This window comes from Myzus persicae, unplaced genomic scaffold (genome assembly GCF_001856785.1).
Source record: "Myzus persicae strain clone G006 unplaced genomic scaffold, MPER_G0061.0, whole genome shotgun sequence".
Lineage (NCBI taxonomy): Eukaryota > Metazoa > Arthropoda > Insecta > Hemiptera > Aphididae > Myzus > Myzus persicae.
The window spans coordinates 269,211-284,454 of NW_019100913.1; the positions used below are offsets into that span (position 1 = coordinate 269,211).

Sequence of the window (15,244 nt, forward strand, 5' to 3'; positions counted from 1 at the left end):
ATATATTGGTAGGTAATTAAAACTAAAATGATATATTGTACGTTTACCTCAAGTAAATAATACATGGTTACTGAAATGATAGATGCTAATCTAATTTCAATTGACACGTTAAATAAAATATCATTATAATAGAACTGATCATTCCCATTATTTTTAGAATCATGCCATGTTTTTACACACCTAGGCTATATAAATATATAATATATTTTAAAAGTATAAACAATATTTTATTTAGTGATTTAGAAATACATTTTACGTAAATAGACTGTGACATGAACTTAAAGCTATCATTTGAAAAAAAAAATATAATAGAACCAATATATGTCTGGAAATAATTCTTAACGATGGAGTTGTACTCCGTATTTATTGTATCTAGATACAATTTATAGCAAAGGGATAACTTAACTACTTAAGCAATGAAAAGCAGATAACCTTACATACTTACTCGATTTAATATTAAAATGAACAAAAAACAACAGTAAAATGCCATAAAAATATTTGATTATTAAATAATTGTAAACGTGCATAATTAGTTAATAATTTTGTTTCATGAAAAAAATGATTAAAAATTAAAAACAAAATATGAATTATGAATATAATGTTAAAATATAAATAAGGAAACATAAGTTGTATATATTGTGCCTTTTAAACTATAATATATATTTGTTTTATTATATTATTGAAGAAATAATTTTCCTGGAATATTGTAAAATTTTGTGTGACTAAACATACTTCAAGTTTTAGATACATAAAAAAAAAATGTATATTTCTTACCTGATTGGTTATAAAAAGCCTATTTTAATAAAATTTGATTTTTGGATGTTCTAAGTATAAAAATATTTTACAGAAAATTTGTTTTTTATTTGAATTTTACATTTATTGGATGTAGATAACACAATTATGTTTAATTGTTACGATAAACAAAATTATTTTTTACGATTTATTTATTCATTAATAAAGTATTTTTTTTCCCTTTTCAAGAAGAATAATTTATCAAATAAATTTTGACCATACAACTATAGGTATTCAAAATTATAACAAAACCCAACTAAGATTTTAAGTCGAGATGCGTTAATTTAGAAATGTTAACCGATTGTTTGGATTTACAATTTTGATCAGTTTATTAAGCAATACTATTAGCGTTTGTACTAATAAAAAAATAAATGTTTTCATCAATTTCATTTTATTTTTAATTCTAGCTTCGTTTTCAATAATTATGACTTATCTATATTATATTTCCAGAACGAATGTGGCGCCACAACTTTGCAAATTATGACCAAGCAGGTAAACCATCAGATTTGCCAACGCTACCTTCACGATTATTTCGGAGAATGAAATTCACACAAACTGATAGTGCAGAAGAACGTCACAGTAGTAACCTAGATGATTTTTTTGGGTCAATTTGGTCACTCAAAAGCAAAGTCAGCAACAAGACTCTCGAAACGGTAAGAAAAAACAAATTTATTCAAAAAAATATATTTAGGAACAATTTTGGACTTCGGGTTATTGACTATGAAGTATAATGTATGAGACTCAACCAATTATAAAAAAAAAAATCGTCATTAATCAAAAAAAGAGGGTAAGTGGATGCGCTCTGCTGTACAGTAGGTTACAAGTGGGTCACTGTAATGAATGGTGTTAAATTTGAATTTAATAGCATAAAATCAGTGCATACGAAAAACGTTTCTGTCCGAAGACGGTCTGTCAGTCTACAATATTAATAAGTAATTTAGTATATTTGATGGTATTATTATGATTAAATTTATTTATTTTATTAGTAAGCATTAGTACTACGCAGTAGATTCAATTAATTTTGCAAAAAAAAAAAAATACACTTGTGAAGTTATTGTGTGTATGAAATATAATAATATACTTTAAAAGTTTCAAGTACCAACGAATAATATTTTTAATTTACAACAATATTACATAAATCATTATTCTTGGTAATTTAAAATGTAATTTTGTCAACATTTCACATAAAAAATCCAAAAAAAACCTTGCTTATATATTTTTAGATATTTTGGTTACACAATTATCTACTTACGCAAAACTCTGTTTCAAATTATTTATAAATTTTAAAGGATATGAATGTTGTCCAAATTTGAACTTTGAATGCTTATAAAGAAAAATCGTGCTAACGTAATTTTAATATTTTTTAACTGATATTGAAAATATATTATATAAGGAGCCTTGTATTAAGTATTCAAGCTTCTTGACACAACAAATACAATTTTATTGACAATTATAGAAAAAAAAAAAACTAAAATAATTGAAAATTGAAAATGTCCGTTAACAGCTCAAAAGGAGTCAGAATATTTTGAAAAATGTATCAAGTATATGAATTGATGAAATTATGGTGTAAATTTAACGTGTCTACAGTTATTCGTTTTTTAATTACAACAAAATAAGAAAATCGCTACATGAGAAATCGAGAGAATAACCAATATTGTGAAAATTCCAACTTCAAACGATCAAAATAATTTAATTTAATTTTTCAGTAGACATTTTTTTTTTTTTTTGACTAAGATAGACAAACTTATAAAAATCTTAAATGCAATTTTAAAATCATAGATATAAAAAGAAAAAAATGTTATGATTTCTAATTCAAAATAATTTGGCAATTTTCGTGATTTTTACTAACTTTGTCAAAATTCAAAATTCAAACGCCAATTAAAAATTATTGTTTGTATACGCTTAAGTTTTTTTTTAATTTTCACTAACAAAACTTACGAGAAACCTTGTCTTACATTTTCACGTTTATGACAGTTTTTTATACACATTATATAGCTTACAAAAAACAAATAATAATCAAAAATTTCATGAGTATAAATAGTTCAATACTAGTTAAGATATTTTAAAAATTGTATGGTGTATTTAAAATTCTAACACAAACATTCAGTGAAAATGTCATGTATCTATACGGTCATATTTTTAGAGTTGCACTAAAAACCAATATCAATTGCTTCGAAAACTGGTTTTGCCTAAAAATTCTCGGTTGTCCTTAATTGTATGTTTATTTTTCCTGTTGCTTTTAAAAACTATTGGGAATTTTAGATTTTGACCTCCCGAATGCACAAACTAGTTTCACTTTATTATCAGAAAAGTTGGTGTTGAAGAAAATTGAAATACTTTTACTGCCGAAATCGTGATGACAGACACAAAAAAAAATAGTCACTAAAATCAATACATTCATCGCTCCGTTCAGAATCTAAAATTACTAGCACCTTACTAAATTTTAAATAATATTATTTCTATCTATTATACAGATGATTACCAACAAAAACTATATAAATAGATTTGGATTTCCCTAAAGGTACCTTTTAGTTATTCACTCATTCAATTTTGAGGAGATCGATTGTTTACAACTTGCTGAGACTAAATGGCATTTTGACATGCAAGTATAAACCGTAGCTGCCATGCAATTAAGTAAAAAATAACTTGACACGTTAAACTGGCATTCAGCTCAGCCGCATAGTTCAGTCGTTTTGACCACAATCGATTTGTGTTAAGGTGACATAGGTACCTGCTTTACCTTTTTCACGAGCATTGATGCAGTGTGAATAATTTCCCAGCAAAAAAAAAAAAATTAAAAGCAACATAGTTGTGCTCGTGGTATCATTTTCAATGCCAGTGATTTGTCATTTAATTTTAAATTAATTACAACAATAAACCTCGTACTTTTCAGAGGTGAGATTTACTATGAACGCTTATTTACTGTTCCTATCCGTACTTTTAAATGCGTTTTGTTTGACGGCATAACAAGAATCCCGGAATCCCTATTACTTAAATATAGCTATCTACTGTGCGGCTTAATATAATATATTACCTATAGATTATTGGTTTGCACCAAACATTTTTTTTTATATACTAACAACATAGTATTCATTATACTATAAACTTGACAAATCACAAAGTCAAATTTATTACAGATTGAAATGTCACATGATTTTTTTTTACGTCAAATATGATTGAAAAATCATTAAAGGATTAATGTTATTTATAAATTGGTTTCGAATTACGTGCAGAAAATACTATACTCATATTGTCTGTGAATTATTAATGTAGGTACGTATTATGTATTATAATATATTAATATTATAGTTGCATTTTGATAGACAAGGACTTTTTAACTGCCATCATTAATTATAATTAATGGTTACGAAAATCACATATTTAATTTTAAGTTAATATTTATAATTGTCACCAACAATGGGAGAAGATTATATGCATTATTGTTCACGACTTTTTAATATTATGGTTTCGTGATTAGTCATTAGTGGTGCGTTTTTATTTGCGGATTTCAATGAAATTTAATTTAGTATACGTACCTATAATAATGTTGTCTTGTTTCAGTGGGTAAATTAATTGTTTGGCTGATCCGCTATATCGGTCAAACGTTGACACGAAAGCTTATCGTGAATAATTAAATGTCTGTGCCCTATCATGTTCAGTCCCATATATATATATACACATATCATGTATTTTATATACACGCACCTATATCATAATATATATCATACGTTGCATGATTGTAGTTTGTGGGTACGCTGATCACCCTCAAACCAATAATATTCGTTCGACGTAGATTTCATGTCATCTCCATACACTCAAATGTGACTCTTGGGACGGTACATATAGTTAGTTAAAATTCAATTACCTTGGCACGGCGCCAATATAATACTGATGCCGCTATCCATGTGTTAATCCTATTGATCGACTATACCTTGTTGACATTCGATAATGTGTGAAGACCACGTGTCTTTCAGTTTTGTTGAGCACATTTTAAAAGCCTAGCTCACCATTCAGAATGTTAAAAAAAATAAATAAATACCCACTTATATTGATTATCCTATAGTCAACACAATCCATTTTATACAATATTACAGAATAAATTTGTCATCAAAATGTCATGAATGATTTAGTAATAAGTTTTCACCTGGTTTGACCCCGGTGGTTAATCTCGCTCAGCTGGGGGAACTTAAGGGGCCATACTATGTGTGTGATTAAATTTGAACATAATATTGTATTTAACTATATTAATATAATGTAATACAATACTTTGAATGAGTTGTATTTTCAATTAGAAGGGATAATTTTAAAAACTAAGTTTATGAAAGATTATAAGTTTACAAGCATATACAACTACATACAAGTGCATTTATGGATGGTGCCATCAAATTAGTATTATTTACTAAGAAAATGATTTCTATTATTAACTTAGTTTTAAAATAATATATGCATGTAGTAATGTAGGTACTCGTAGCAATTATTCCAAAATACCAAAAATCAACATATCTCAAATACGCCTGAAAAATAATGAACACTAATGTTTTTGAAATTGTTTTCTTAATATGAAAACCATTAACCAAAACAAAAACACCAATCAACATTTTTTGTTTACCTCTAAACCTTTAGTACTTCTTAGCTTTCTTTTCGAATAAATCAATACGAATCGGTGTTTTGAAAAATATAACAAAATATGAAAAATGTATATTAATTTTAAAGAAGCTTATACATTTTTCGAAATTGTTTTCAAAATTGTCTGCAGCCCCATACAACCCATTGGCTGCAAAATTCAGCTGCTCATCTGCTCATATTAATAATATATTGAAAAAATATTAATTTTTTTATATTTCAACATTTATCTTATTATAAAAATAGCACATAACACTGTACATTAAAAAATTCTAAAATGTCTATAGAAATGCAAAAACATGCAAAACAAAATCATACAATATTCAGAATCATTAAGGCATGGAACACATTTTGATATAAACTATAGTAGTTATTTTGTTCACTGAACAACAAAAAAAAAAGACTCAGTACCATATAAATATAATATTTCCTAGTTAAAAAAAAACATGTATGTACAATTTATAATATAAAATACAATTATTTTTATTTATTAACAGCCAGACAGTGACATAAATCTAGGGTTTCCATAAAACCTAGTTTGGTTGGCACTAACCGAATAACTGGTCTTGAGTAATGTGCCCCTATGTTTCACGATGGCTAATTGTATAAGAATTAAACTATAATATTTTGACCTCAAAATATAAACATTTCTAGTAGAGAAATTGTATGTTGAAAAATGATAAAATAAATAAGTTGATGATAACTATCCATTATAAATTACTTTTCTGCCTTGCAGATTATAACTATTATTGACAAACAAGTATAGTTAACTAATATTTTCACCAAAAATGTATTGTAATATTTGCTATACTTAATATAATCTTCATAATATTTGCTCTTTTTTGGAGATAGTTAAGGGCGTTTGAAATTGGAAATAATTTTATTCTTTTTTTTCTATAAATGCCAATACAAAAATGATATACATAGTCAAAATGCTTAAAAATATAAATCAATTGGTTAGTCATAAGTTGTTAGTACTAGAATTAAAAAAATAAGTAGAGCATAAATACAGTTATTTTTTATGTATATTTGAAGTTAATGTTTTGGCAAAATTCATTATAATAGCAAACATTTTCACATTATTTAGTATTTAAAAATGCATAAAATGTTTATTATTTATACCCGATGTTTGAAAATTAAATAGAAGGTTCCGTGTAAGTTTATTTACAAACATTTTATTCTAAAAATTGGAAAATAATTTTTCTTATGTGTTTAATATAATACCTCATGTAGGTACCTGGCTGGTACGCATAAGAATAATTTGTATTCGTATCTCTTATTTTAATATAAGTACGTTACTTGTTATTTATAATTTGTTTTGTCGTGCTTCAAAAGTTTGTAACCTCGCCTTTACTGTAATATTATACAGTATGATATTTTGTATTTTAATTTATTTCATAAAACTTAAAATGATTTGTTTATTTAACAGGATGAAATGCGTAATCATGCCGCATCACAAAATAAAACAAAAAACGATAAAAAGGGTGCTATCAACGATTACGGTAAGAAACTTTAACACATACGAATACTATATTGTACTAATTTTAAATTCATGAAAATTTCTTTTGATCAAAGTACAATTTATATTGGTCAGAAATAGTTATAGTAAACATAATATTTAAAAAATCACTAAGTATAATAATTTTTCATTTAATATTTCTGATATTATTATTGGCCTCTTTTCGGTCAATTTTGCCTTTTTGAATAGATTTTAAAAACATAGCTAGGAATTTCATATGATTCAAAATTATTGAATAAACAGAGTGATCAACGAAGAATTACTAATTTAAATGGTGGTGTAATGGAATTTACATTAACCCGTCATTCTAAATTAGTAAATCCCGGGAGACATTCCTGTATGTTATAGTTTGCGACATTTACGTCATCATCAAATACTGCATTGGAATACTTGCTGAATTGAAACAAAATAAAATATTATAGTTTTCAATTATTAGAGCTATCTATTTCAATATTTCATAAAACTATATCATTAAATATTATTATTGTTACCATTATTAATATTACACTAGACTGTATTAATAATAAAACTAATTTAAATTGTGAAACGAGGACATTTTATACTCTTAAATGTGTCCCGGGAGGAAGTGACCGGCAGGATCCGTATGAAAGTATACCATAATATATTTATAGAAATTATGAAAAACTCTTATTTAGAGGACAGTGGAAGTCGACCTAACTATTTTATTTTTTAGTCATGTCCAATTTTACTTTTTTTTTTAAATAAAACTTAACCTACCACACATTTTACTATATATCTTTAAATTTTATCCACTTTTACCATATTTTTTTTTATATTAAAGCTATTTTAGTGTGCTCTTGACTAATATACACAATTGAACTAAATTAAATTATTTTTATTAAATTAAAAAAATGTATACAAAAATTGTCAAAAATTAGTTTGAAAGTAATAAAATAATAAGTTAGACTTCTTTTTAAAGGGTTTTTTTTTTATAACTCAAAGCATATATCATATGCTGCCGACTGGTTACTTTTACATTGTATCTATAATGGTAATTTAAAAAAAATATAACTGATGTTATTTTGCCACAATTTAGTTTATCCCCTGTATTGATTTATACGCTTTAAATCATATCTGGAATTTTGATATTTGTGTTTCAATTTGTACAAACTTTATTGCATTGATAAAAAATTAATATGATTTTTAAGTCATAGTGTATAATGGCTGCCTATAAGCATAGAATAAGCTCAAATATTTTTTTCGGTTTTAGTTCATTTTCTTATAGTCTTAAGTAAGCTTCAACTTGTTATTCTTTGAGTACTTAAATACAATTATTAATTGATAAGAGTAAATTGTAAAATAAATTGATCTTTCAAGTGACAATGGTATGATTTTGGGCCGTTGGACCAGTGAGCCCTTAGCTCGTTTGAAGGTGGCTTAGCCCAGAGGTGCGGTGGATATTTGCTGTCATTTTCAATAAAATAATATTGCTATAGCTTTAAAAAATCCCAATTTATTGATGTAAGTTTATATTGTAGATATATGTTGTATAGTTATCTGTATATCAAATGAGTATTAACCGTCGTCGTAATTTTTTACGATTAAATACGATGGAATAAAACTAGATTTTAATTGAACTCGAACATTGTTGCTTTTAAATGTATAAGAAAAATACTCTAAACTCGAGAACTATAAATAACTAAGAGTCAAATTTAAAAATGAAACGTATATAGAACTACAGGTACAATATTGTACCAGGTAGAACATTTATTTTTACGCTTTTATCACCCTATACTGAGGTACAAGACTGCTAATCAACTTTGTGGTTCTGCATATCACTGTGTATAACGAATTCTTGATAATCAACCAATACCTACAATTATAAATTATAATCACCTTCTGATTTTGGTCGTTTTAAGCTTCACGGATTTCGTAGTGTTTTAAGTCTAAGTTATTTTCAGATGATTAAATTACATGTATCGATGTATTTAATTATTACGCTAATATTAAGGTTATAATTAAAAAATAATTATTAATTTCAATACTAGTCTAGTATTAATATAGAATAACTATTTTTTAGCAACCTTTAGAGCAACAGAATTGGTGTTATGTCGATATAATATTATATACAATTCGAATTATATTTTATTTTATTTTAATTATTGTTTTGACTGTAGTGTATTTTAATAAGGGTAAATACATTATTCATTTTAGAATCTTATTGGAACAAACAATGTAGGTACTAGTTTTACAAATGATGTGTGTTTTATTATTTATTTATTTTTTGTGATCAATGGTACTTTTTATACTAAATATAGTTCTTAGATTTTCGATTGTAAATGGTCAAGTCTGAAGAGAAAATTACGCAAAAAAAAATGTTAAAGTATTTTACTCATAACTCATAATTATTTATTATACTTTTACCTGTTACCACTAATAAAAATATAAACTTAGATTATAGCATTGTGCGTAATACAATTATTGGTAACTTGGTCTAATGTAGTTTAATATATACAGAACAATTAAAGCATATTAATCAAAAAATCTTCAAAAGATATTTTTTTCTGTTTATTCAAACTGTTTTTCTTCTGACTTTTTTTGGACTTTTTTTTATATATTTTTGCGGTCTACTATATAGTATACGTAAAGGCTGTAAAAGTTATATTATTATTAACTGATTGTTGTACTAGTATAATTTGTCAATTAATATAAATTATTTTTATAATCAAATTTTAATTGAAAAAAAAACTTGATGTTAAAATATGAAACTTTTAGCGTAATAATCATACTTAAAATGTGTTAACCGAGATTGAATAATTTTTGTTATATATTTAAATTGTGTTAGTTTTACATTTTTGATAAATTATTTCTTTTGAGTTGGTAAAAAAAAGCAAAGGCAAGCAGTAACTAATCACTGGCTGCATTGAAAAAACTCTAAGAACTATTTCGGTCACAAGATTATTTTATTTCTATTGAAATTAAAAACACCCTTATAAAAATCTTGATAAAAAACGTAGCACATCAAAAATGTCTTCAAAATGCTATAGTAATTATACTAGTGGAATCAATGTCTTGTTGTACATGTATTGTGATAGCTATTTACCTATGTAATTTATTGACTATGAATTTTTTTCTGGTTATATCAATATATTTATTTTTATGTAGGAATAAAACACAAAAATTCAAAAGCACTTAAGCTATACAATATAGAAAGAAAGTTTCAAGTCATTTCTCATCTTTCTGGAAACGTAGAATGCTTGGGTTTCATTTTACACGGTCTGAACAACTACATTGTGCATATATTAAAATATTTAGAAGCTAATCATGATCTGTCACTCCGTCATATTTGCACTCTTTTGAAGACAATTTTGAACGTAAGTTGATTTTAATTTTTTTTTTTTGTGTATAAATTAGTTTTATATTTAAATGTATTACTAAGAATATTAAGTAAAGGATTTATTTTAAACATAATATATATGTATTGCCTAATGGAATATTATTGAAAAATATTTTGAAATGTGCTTTGAATAATAAATAGCATTATATATTGATTTCTGTAGGTGTTTAGACATTCTTGTTAATTCTAAGTGAATTGGTGTTTAACTGATCAAATATTATATAAATGGTATTTTTAATATGGATTATGCATCACTCCAAATTATATTAATTTTCATAGCAACTCAAATTTATGGTGAATTCTAATCAATTCTAACTTTTATGTTAATATAAATGTTAATATCATCGAATATAGTATTAGTGTATTACTTAGCATACCTACTATATATAATGACAGTGACATCTTAACGAAGGTATATTTAAACATATATATCGTAACTTAAATCTTCTCTTTACACCACATGAATATAATTTTGTGAAATCATGCGTACCTATACAAACAAAATTTATAATGTAAACAATTTTCGTTATTTATGTAAGTAGCATGAATAAATATAACCAAATATAAGTAAGAATAAACATTTAATTTATTTTTAGCAAAATGAAATTTAATTATTTAATTTAGTAAAAAAATAATTTGCATGAAAAAAAATACTTTATTCATTTTAAGTTAGAATTTGGTTTAAAATCGATATTATTAGATTTATAGATTAAAGCATCATTAGTTATATTATGCAATAATTACGCAAATGTACGGAATATATTTTGTAATTGTCTAACCACCAAATTACAATAATTAACTATTTTGTATCATTTTTAAAACAAAAACAAAACTAAATTAAAATATAAGCACTCATTAAGTTATGAATTATAAAATATAATGATAATAGGATATCTAAATCTAACAAATCTTTGCAATATATTTATTATAAAAATGTCATGGTAAAATACATACCTCATACAATAAACTAGCTTATGATTATTAAATCATTTTTAATATATTTTATTGGTGCCTACTAATATAAATTTGAATAATAAATTATTATATATTAAATCAAATAACACCTACTATTTTTATTGTCTAAGCGTCAATACAAATACCGTTCAATACTAGTACATTTTAAATTGAATGTCCATTATATTATGTAAATAATTTACATCATTGTAAATTAAATGCGACAATGCCAATTTTCATCAATCAAACAACCTTAATGTCGAAAAAATTAATGTTTATTTAATACTTATCACAAACACCTAAGTCATTTCAATTCTCCGGTACAGAGCCATTAGTATACCACCAACGTATCTGCTTTTCGGATTTGAGAAGTACCTGCTTCTTAAAAATGAATGTGTATAATTATTTTCTAATGTAATTCAGGTTGCGGTTATGGAATTTGGAGAGCAAGAGAAAAAGGAAGAATTGAGTGTGGTCCTTTGTTCAGTAATGAAAGTGTGTTTAAGTGCACTGCAAGGGATTCACCATGTCCAGTTTACAGCTATGGCGATAATCAATAGAGTTATTGATATTTCCGTACAATACAATGTGTCTTTTACTAAAGCTGCTGAATCTGATTATTTACACCATCCACACTACATATCAGAGTAAGTTGTACAAAATAATAATTTAACATAATTCATTTAACACACTTTTATCATTGGAGTATTTTTTTAATAGTATTCACTTAGGTAATTAAAGAAATATAAATAATGTCCAATGATAAACCAAATAATAACTTCTACAAAAACATTTGTACGTATTACTGTACCTAATAATGTATAGGTATTTTACTTACATGTACATGGTGTTAAATTAATTAATATTATTAAAGAAAATATATTTAATAAATTATTGTATTAAATAATAAGTCTTGTATTTTTTATTCTATAAGCCTCCACTGTAGTTAATTGTTTTAATAAAACATTAAACGTATTAAAACATGAATCCATATGACGTCAAAATGTGTCAATCAAATTTAGTTTGATACAAAGTTTGCTCGTTTATTTTAAAATCACTAGGTATTATTTTGATCAAAGGTCTGCTTTTGATTAATTTGAGAATAAGGAACTTAAGTGGAAAACAATAAATAATTATCTGTTGCCCGCTCAGTTACGAAGATCCTAAGTATTTTTACTAAAAACTATTCAATTCTATAGGTAGGTACATTCTTACTACACTTTTGAAGATATTAAGTTCTTTTTAGCTTACAAAACATTTAACTTGTTTGCTTAATTACCTATATAAAATAATATATTATATTGTATAGAGTGATTCTGTCTACAGTAAACAATCATTAAATAGAAAAGTTTTAAAAAAATCAATTATTTTTACTATTTTTTTATCTCAATCATTCAAAAAATATTAACTTGTTCAACCCACAACATACTTTTTTAATTTAATATCCCAAACAAAAAGTTTTATGAGAATAGTAATGTTGAAAATCACATTTCAGACTAGTTTGATAGTAACTTATAATAGTTATTTAAAGTTTAGATAGATTGAGTTCATAGCGCAAAGGTTCAATAGAAAATTGACCATTTCACTAATTAAAACCTTTAAAGTCTTTGAAATAATTTTAACTATTCGGTCAAAACCTGATTTTTATACATGATGGTTTGTAAAAAAGAATATGAAACTAAAATTATATGTTACATGAAATAGTAATAAATGTAAAATATTATATTTTCAATGTAGTTATGTATGAAATATATTAGAAACATTAATACTCTTTTAGATAGGTAGTGAGGGTTTACTGTAAAATAACCACTCAGTATACATACTTTAATATGCTGGTAGAGAGATTTGTATAGGTACCTAAAATAATAGTCTTGTTGCAAATTTAATAAACTGGAGCCCATTGTAAAAAATAGCAAGACTTCTATACTTTGTAGTTTTAAACTTACCATTATCTGCGTATGACGTTCACTTTGGTTAATTTCAGACTTTAATAATATTATTTATGATGTTTTACAAATATATGACGGTCAACCTATGTTTTCCTGAAGTATATAAACTTTATTAAAATAAACATTTTTTGATTGAGATAAAGACATAATAACAAGATACCATTATTTATATTTAGTCATATTTTAGTGTTTGTTATGAATAATTAAATTGAAACAGTAACAAATATTATATAATATATTCATATTCTTTGGAAAACTGATGTTAAATGCCATGATAAACTTTAAAAATAATTCTCTTAAACTTTTTAAAATAATCGGGTCAAACATAAATTTGTTTAAGGAAAACTAGATATTTTGATGCATATTCAGTTTCTGACGAAATTGAAAACTAATGTTTTTCAAACTCGAATTACTTTGTAGAAATGAAATTCTTATTTTGATATGTTTTATAATATATGTAGAGTTTTTACTGCATTATACGAAGTCCAATATAGGTATTTGACTAATTTAAAGTGATTTATAGGCATAATCAATTTTCAATTATTTTTCCTCTTTTATTTGTTTCGATACCTAAATAGCTAATCATGCGCTTGGTCAAAATGCTGAAATTTAATACTCAATTATACACAAGTTTTTCAATAGTAACTCAATATTATTAAAAATATTTTGTCTCTACATTTTTATATAATTTTTGAAGTTCAAGTGCTATACAAATTTGCTAAAATCGCAAAAATCTATGAATTAGTTTCGCAGTTAAAAATGTAAACAATTTGTAATTTTAAATCTTAAAATATATCAAAACTTATTTCAATATAAATTATATAAATTCAACGTTTCTGAGAAAATGTCTAACATAAACTAAAAAATCTCAAAAATAAATGTTCACAATTATTTTTTTTGACATTTCTATTTCATTGGATATTTGAAATAAAAATAACGAGCAATATTTATAATATATATAAGTACTTATTGTTATACTAAGTTTAGCTATAGCCTAAAAGGCTTGAGAGGAGAAAGTGTCCACTAACGTTTGGGTGGAGGTTATAGAGTTAAGTTCATCGGGTAGCTGTGAGATCAATTTAAAATGAGTTTTTGTTTTTAGTGTAGTGATAGAGGCCATTTGGTAATAGGCGATGAAGATGTCTAGAATGCCCGAAAGAAAAGAGGAATACTCAGTGAAGTCAAAGGGATATTGAATTTGGTTTCGTTCAAAGGAGAAATATGTAGAACTTTGTTCGATACCATGAGTATTGCTAGTTTAGCAGTCCCAATAAGGATTTATCATTTATGTCTCCGTTGGGAGTCGATTATGAAATTGTGGCCTAGATATTTAAAAAAATGTGTTTAAATTTGATCGTTTGTTATTAATTGTATATCATGGTTTACAATAAGCAGTAGCTATTGTGAGTGGAATAATTCGTATTGGACTAGAGATTATGCAGGATTGTAAATAATTTGTATTGTAATTAGGAAGATAAAATAATTGACTAAATCATAATAATTATATTATATTTATTTAGTAAACAAGCAAATACAATAAAAGTTTAGAACAAAATATTAATGACAGATTTGCAAGTTCGTACAATAAGCATATGTATACTTGAAAATGGATGAGCTGGGTTCATATTATGAGTATATAATGAAAATTTTTATAAATTTAGAGTACTTTAATATTATTAATTAACATAGTAAAACATATCTTGAAACCAGGATAAAATAGTGTTGATACGTTTCTTAATATATTTGTTAAAATTAACTAAATTAGCTAAATTAATATTATATTTATGTAATAAAATAAATTCCTTTGATGATTAGACTCAGTGTTCCAAAATTAGTATGATTAGTTGGACAATTGAACTAAGGTACACGAATTAAAATTTCAGAGGCTACATGAGTGATATAATCTGGGTGATTACAATTAAGGTATCGGTGATCAGTTAGGTTATATTATGCAATAAAGATGTCTATCGTGAAATATTGCAGTTAGTTAATTAGTTTGAATTAAAATGCTTGAAATTCTAGAGGAGAACAAAGACAAAACTATGGGTG

The 15,244-nt window shown here is 25.2% G+C and overlaps 1 protein-coding gene across 1 annotated transcript in view; it reads left to right on the forward strand.

Annotated features, from left to right (window-relative positions):
- The window catches only part of LOC111026746, a 286,767-nt gene that overhangs the window by 203,078 nt on the left and 68,445 nt on the right, over window positions 1-15,244 (forward strand). Inside the window, exons 11-14 of the mRNA XM_022304878.1 lie at window positions 1,243-1,445; window positions 6,845-6,917; window positions 10,061-10,269; window positions 11,670-11,893. Coding sequence (XP_022160570.1) covers window positions 1,243-1,445; window positions 6,845-6,917; window positions 10,061-10,269; window positions 11,670-11,893 — 709 coding nt within the window. The remainder of the gene's footprint in view (window positions 1-1,242; window positions 1,446-6,844; window positions 6,918-10,060; window positions 10,270-11,669; window positions 11,894-15,244) is intronic.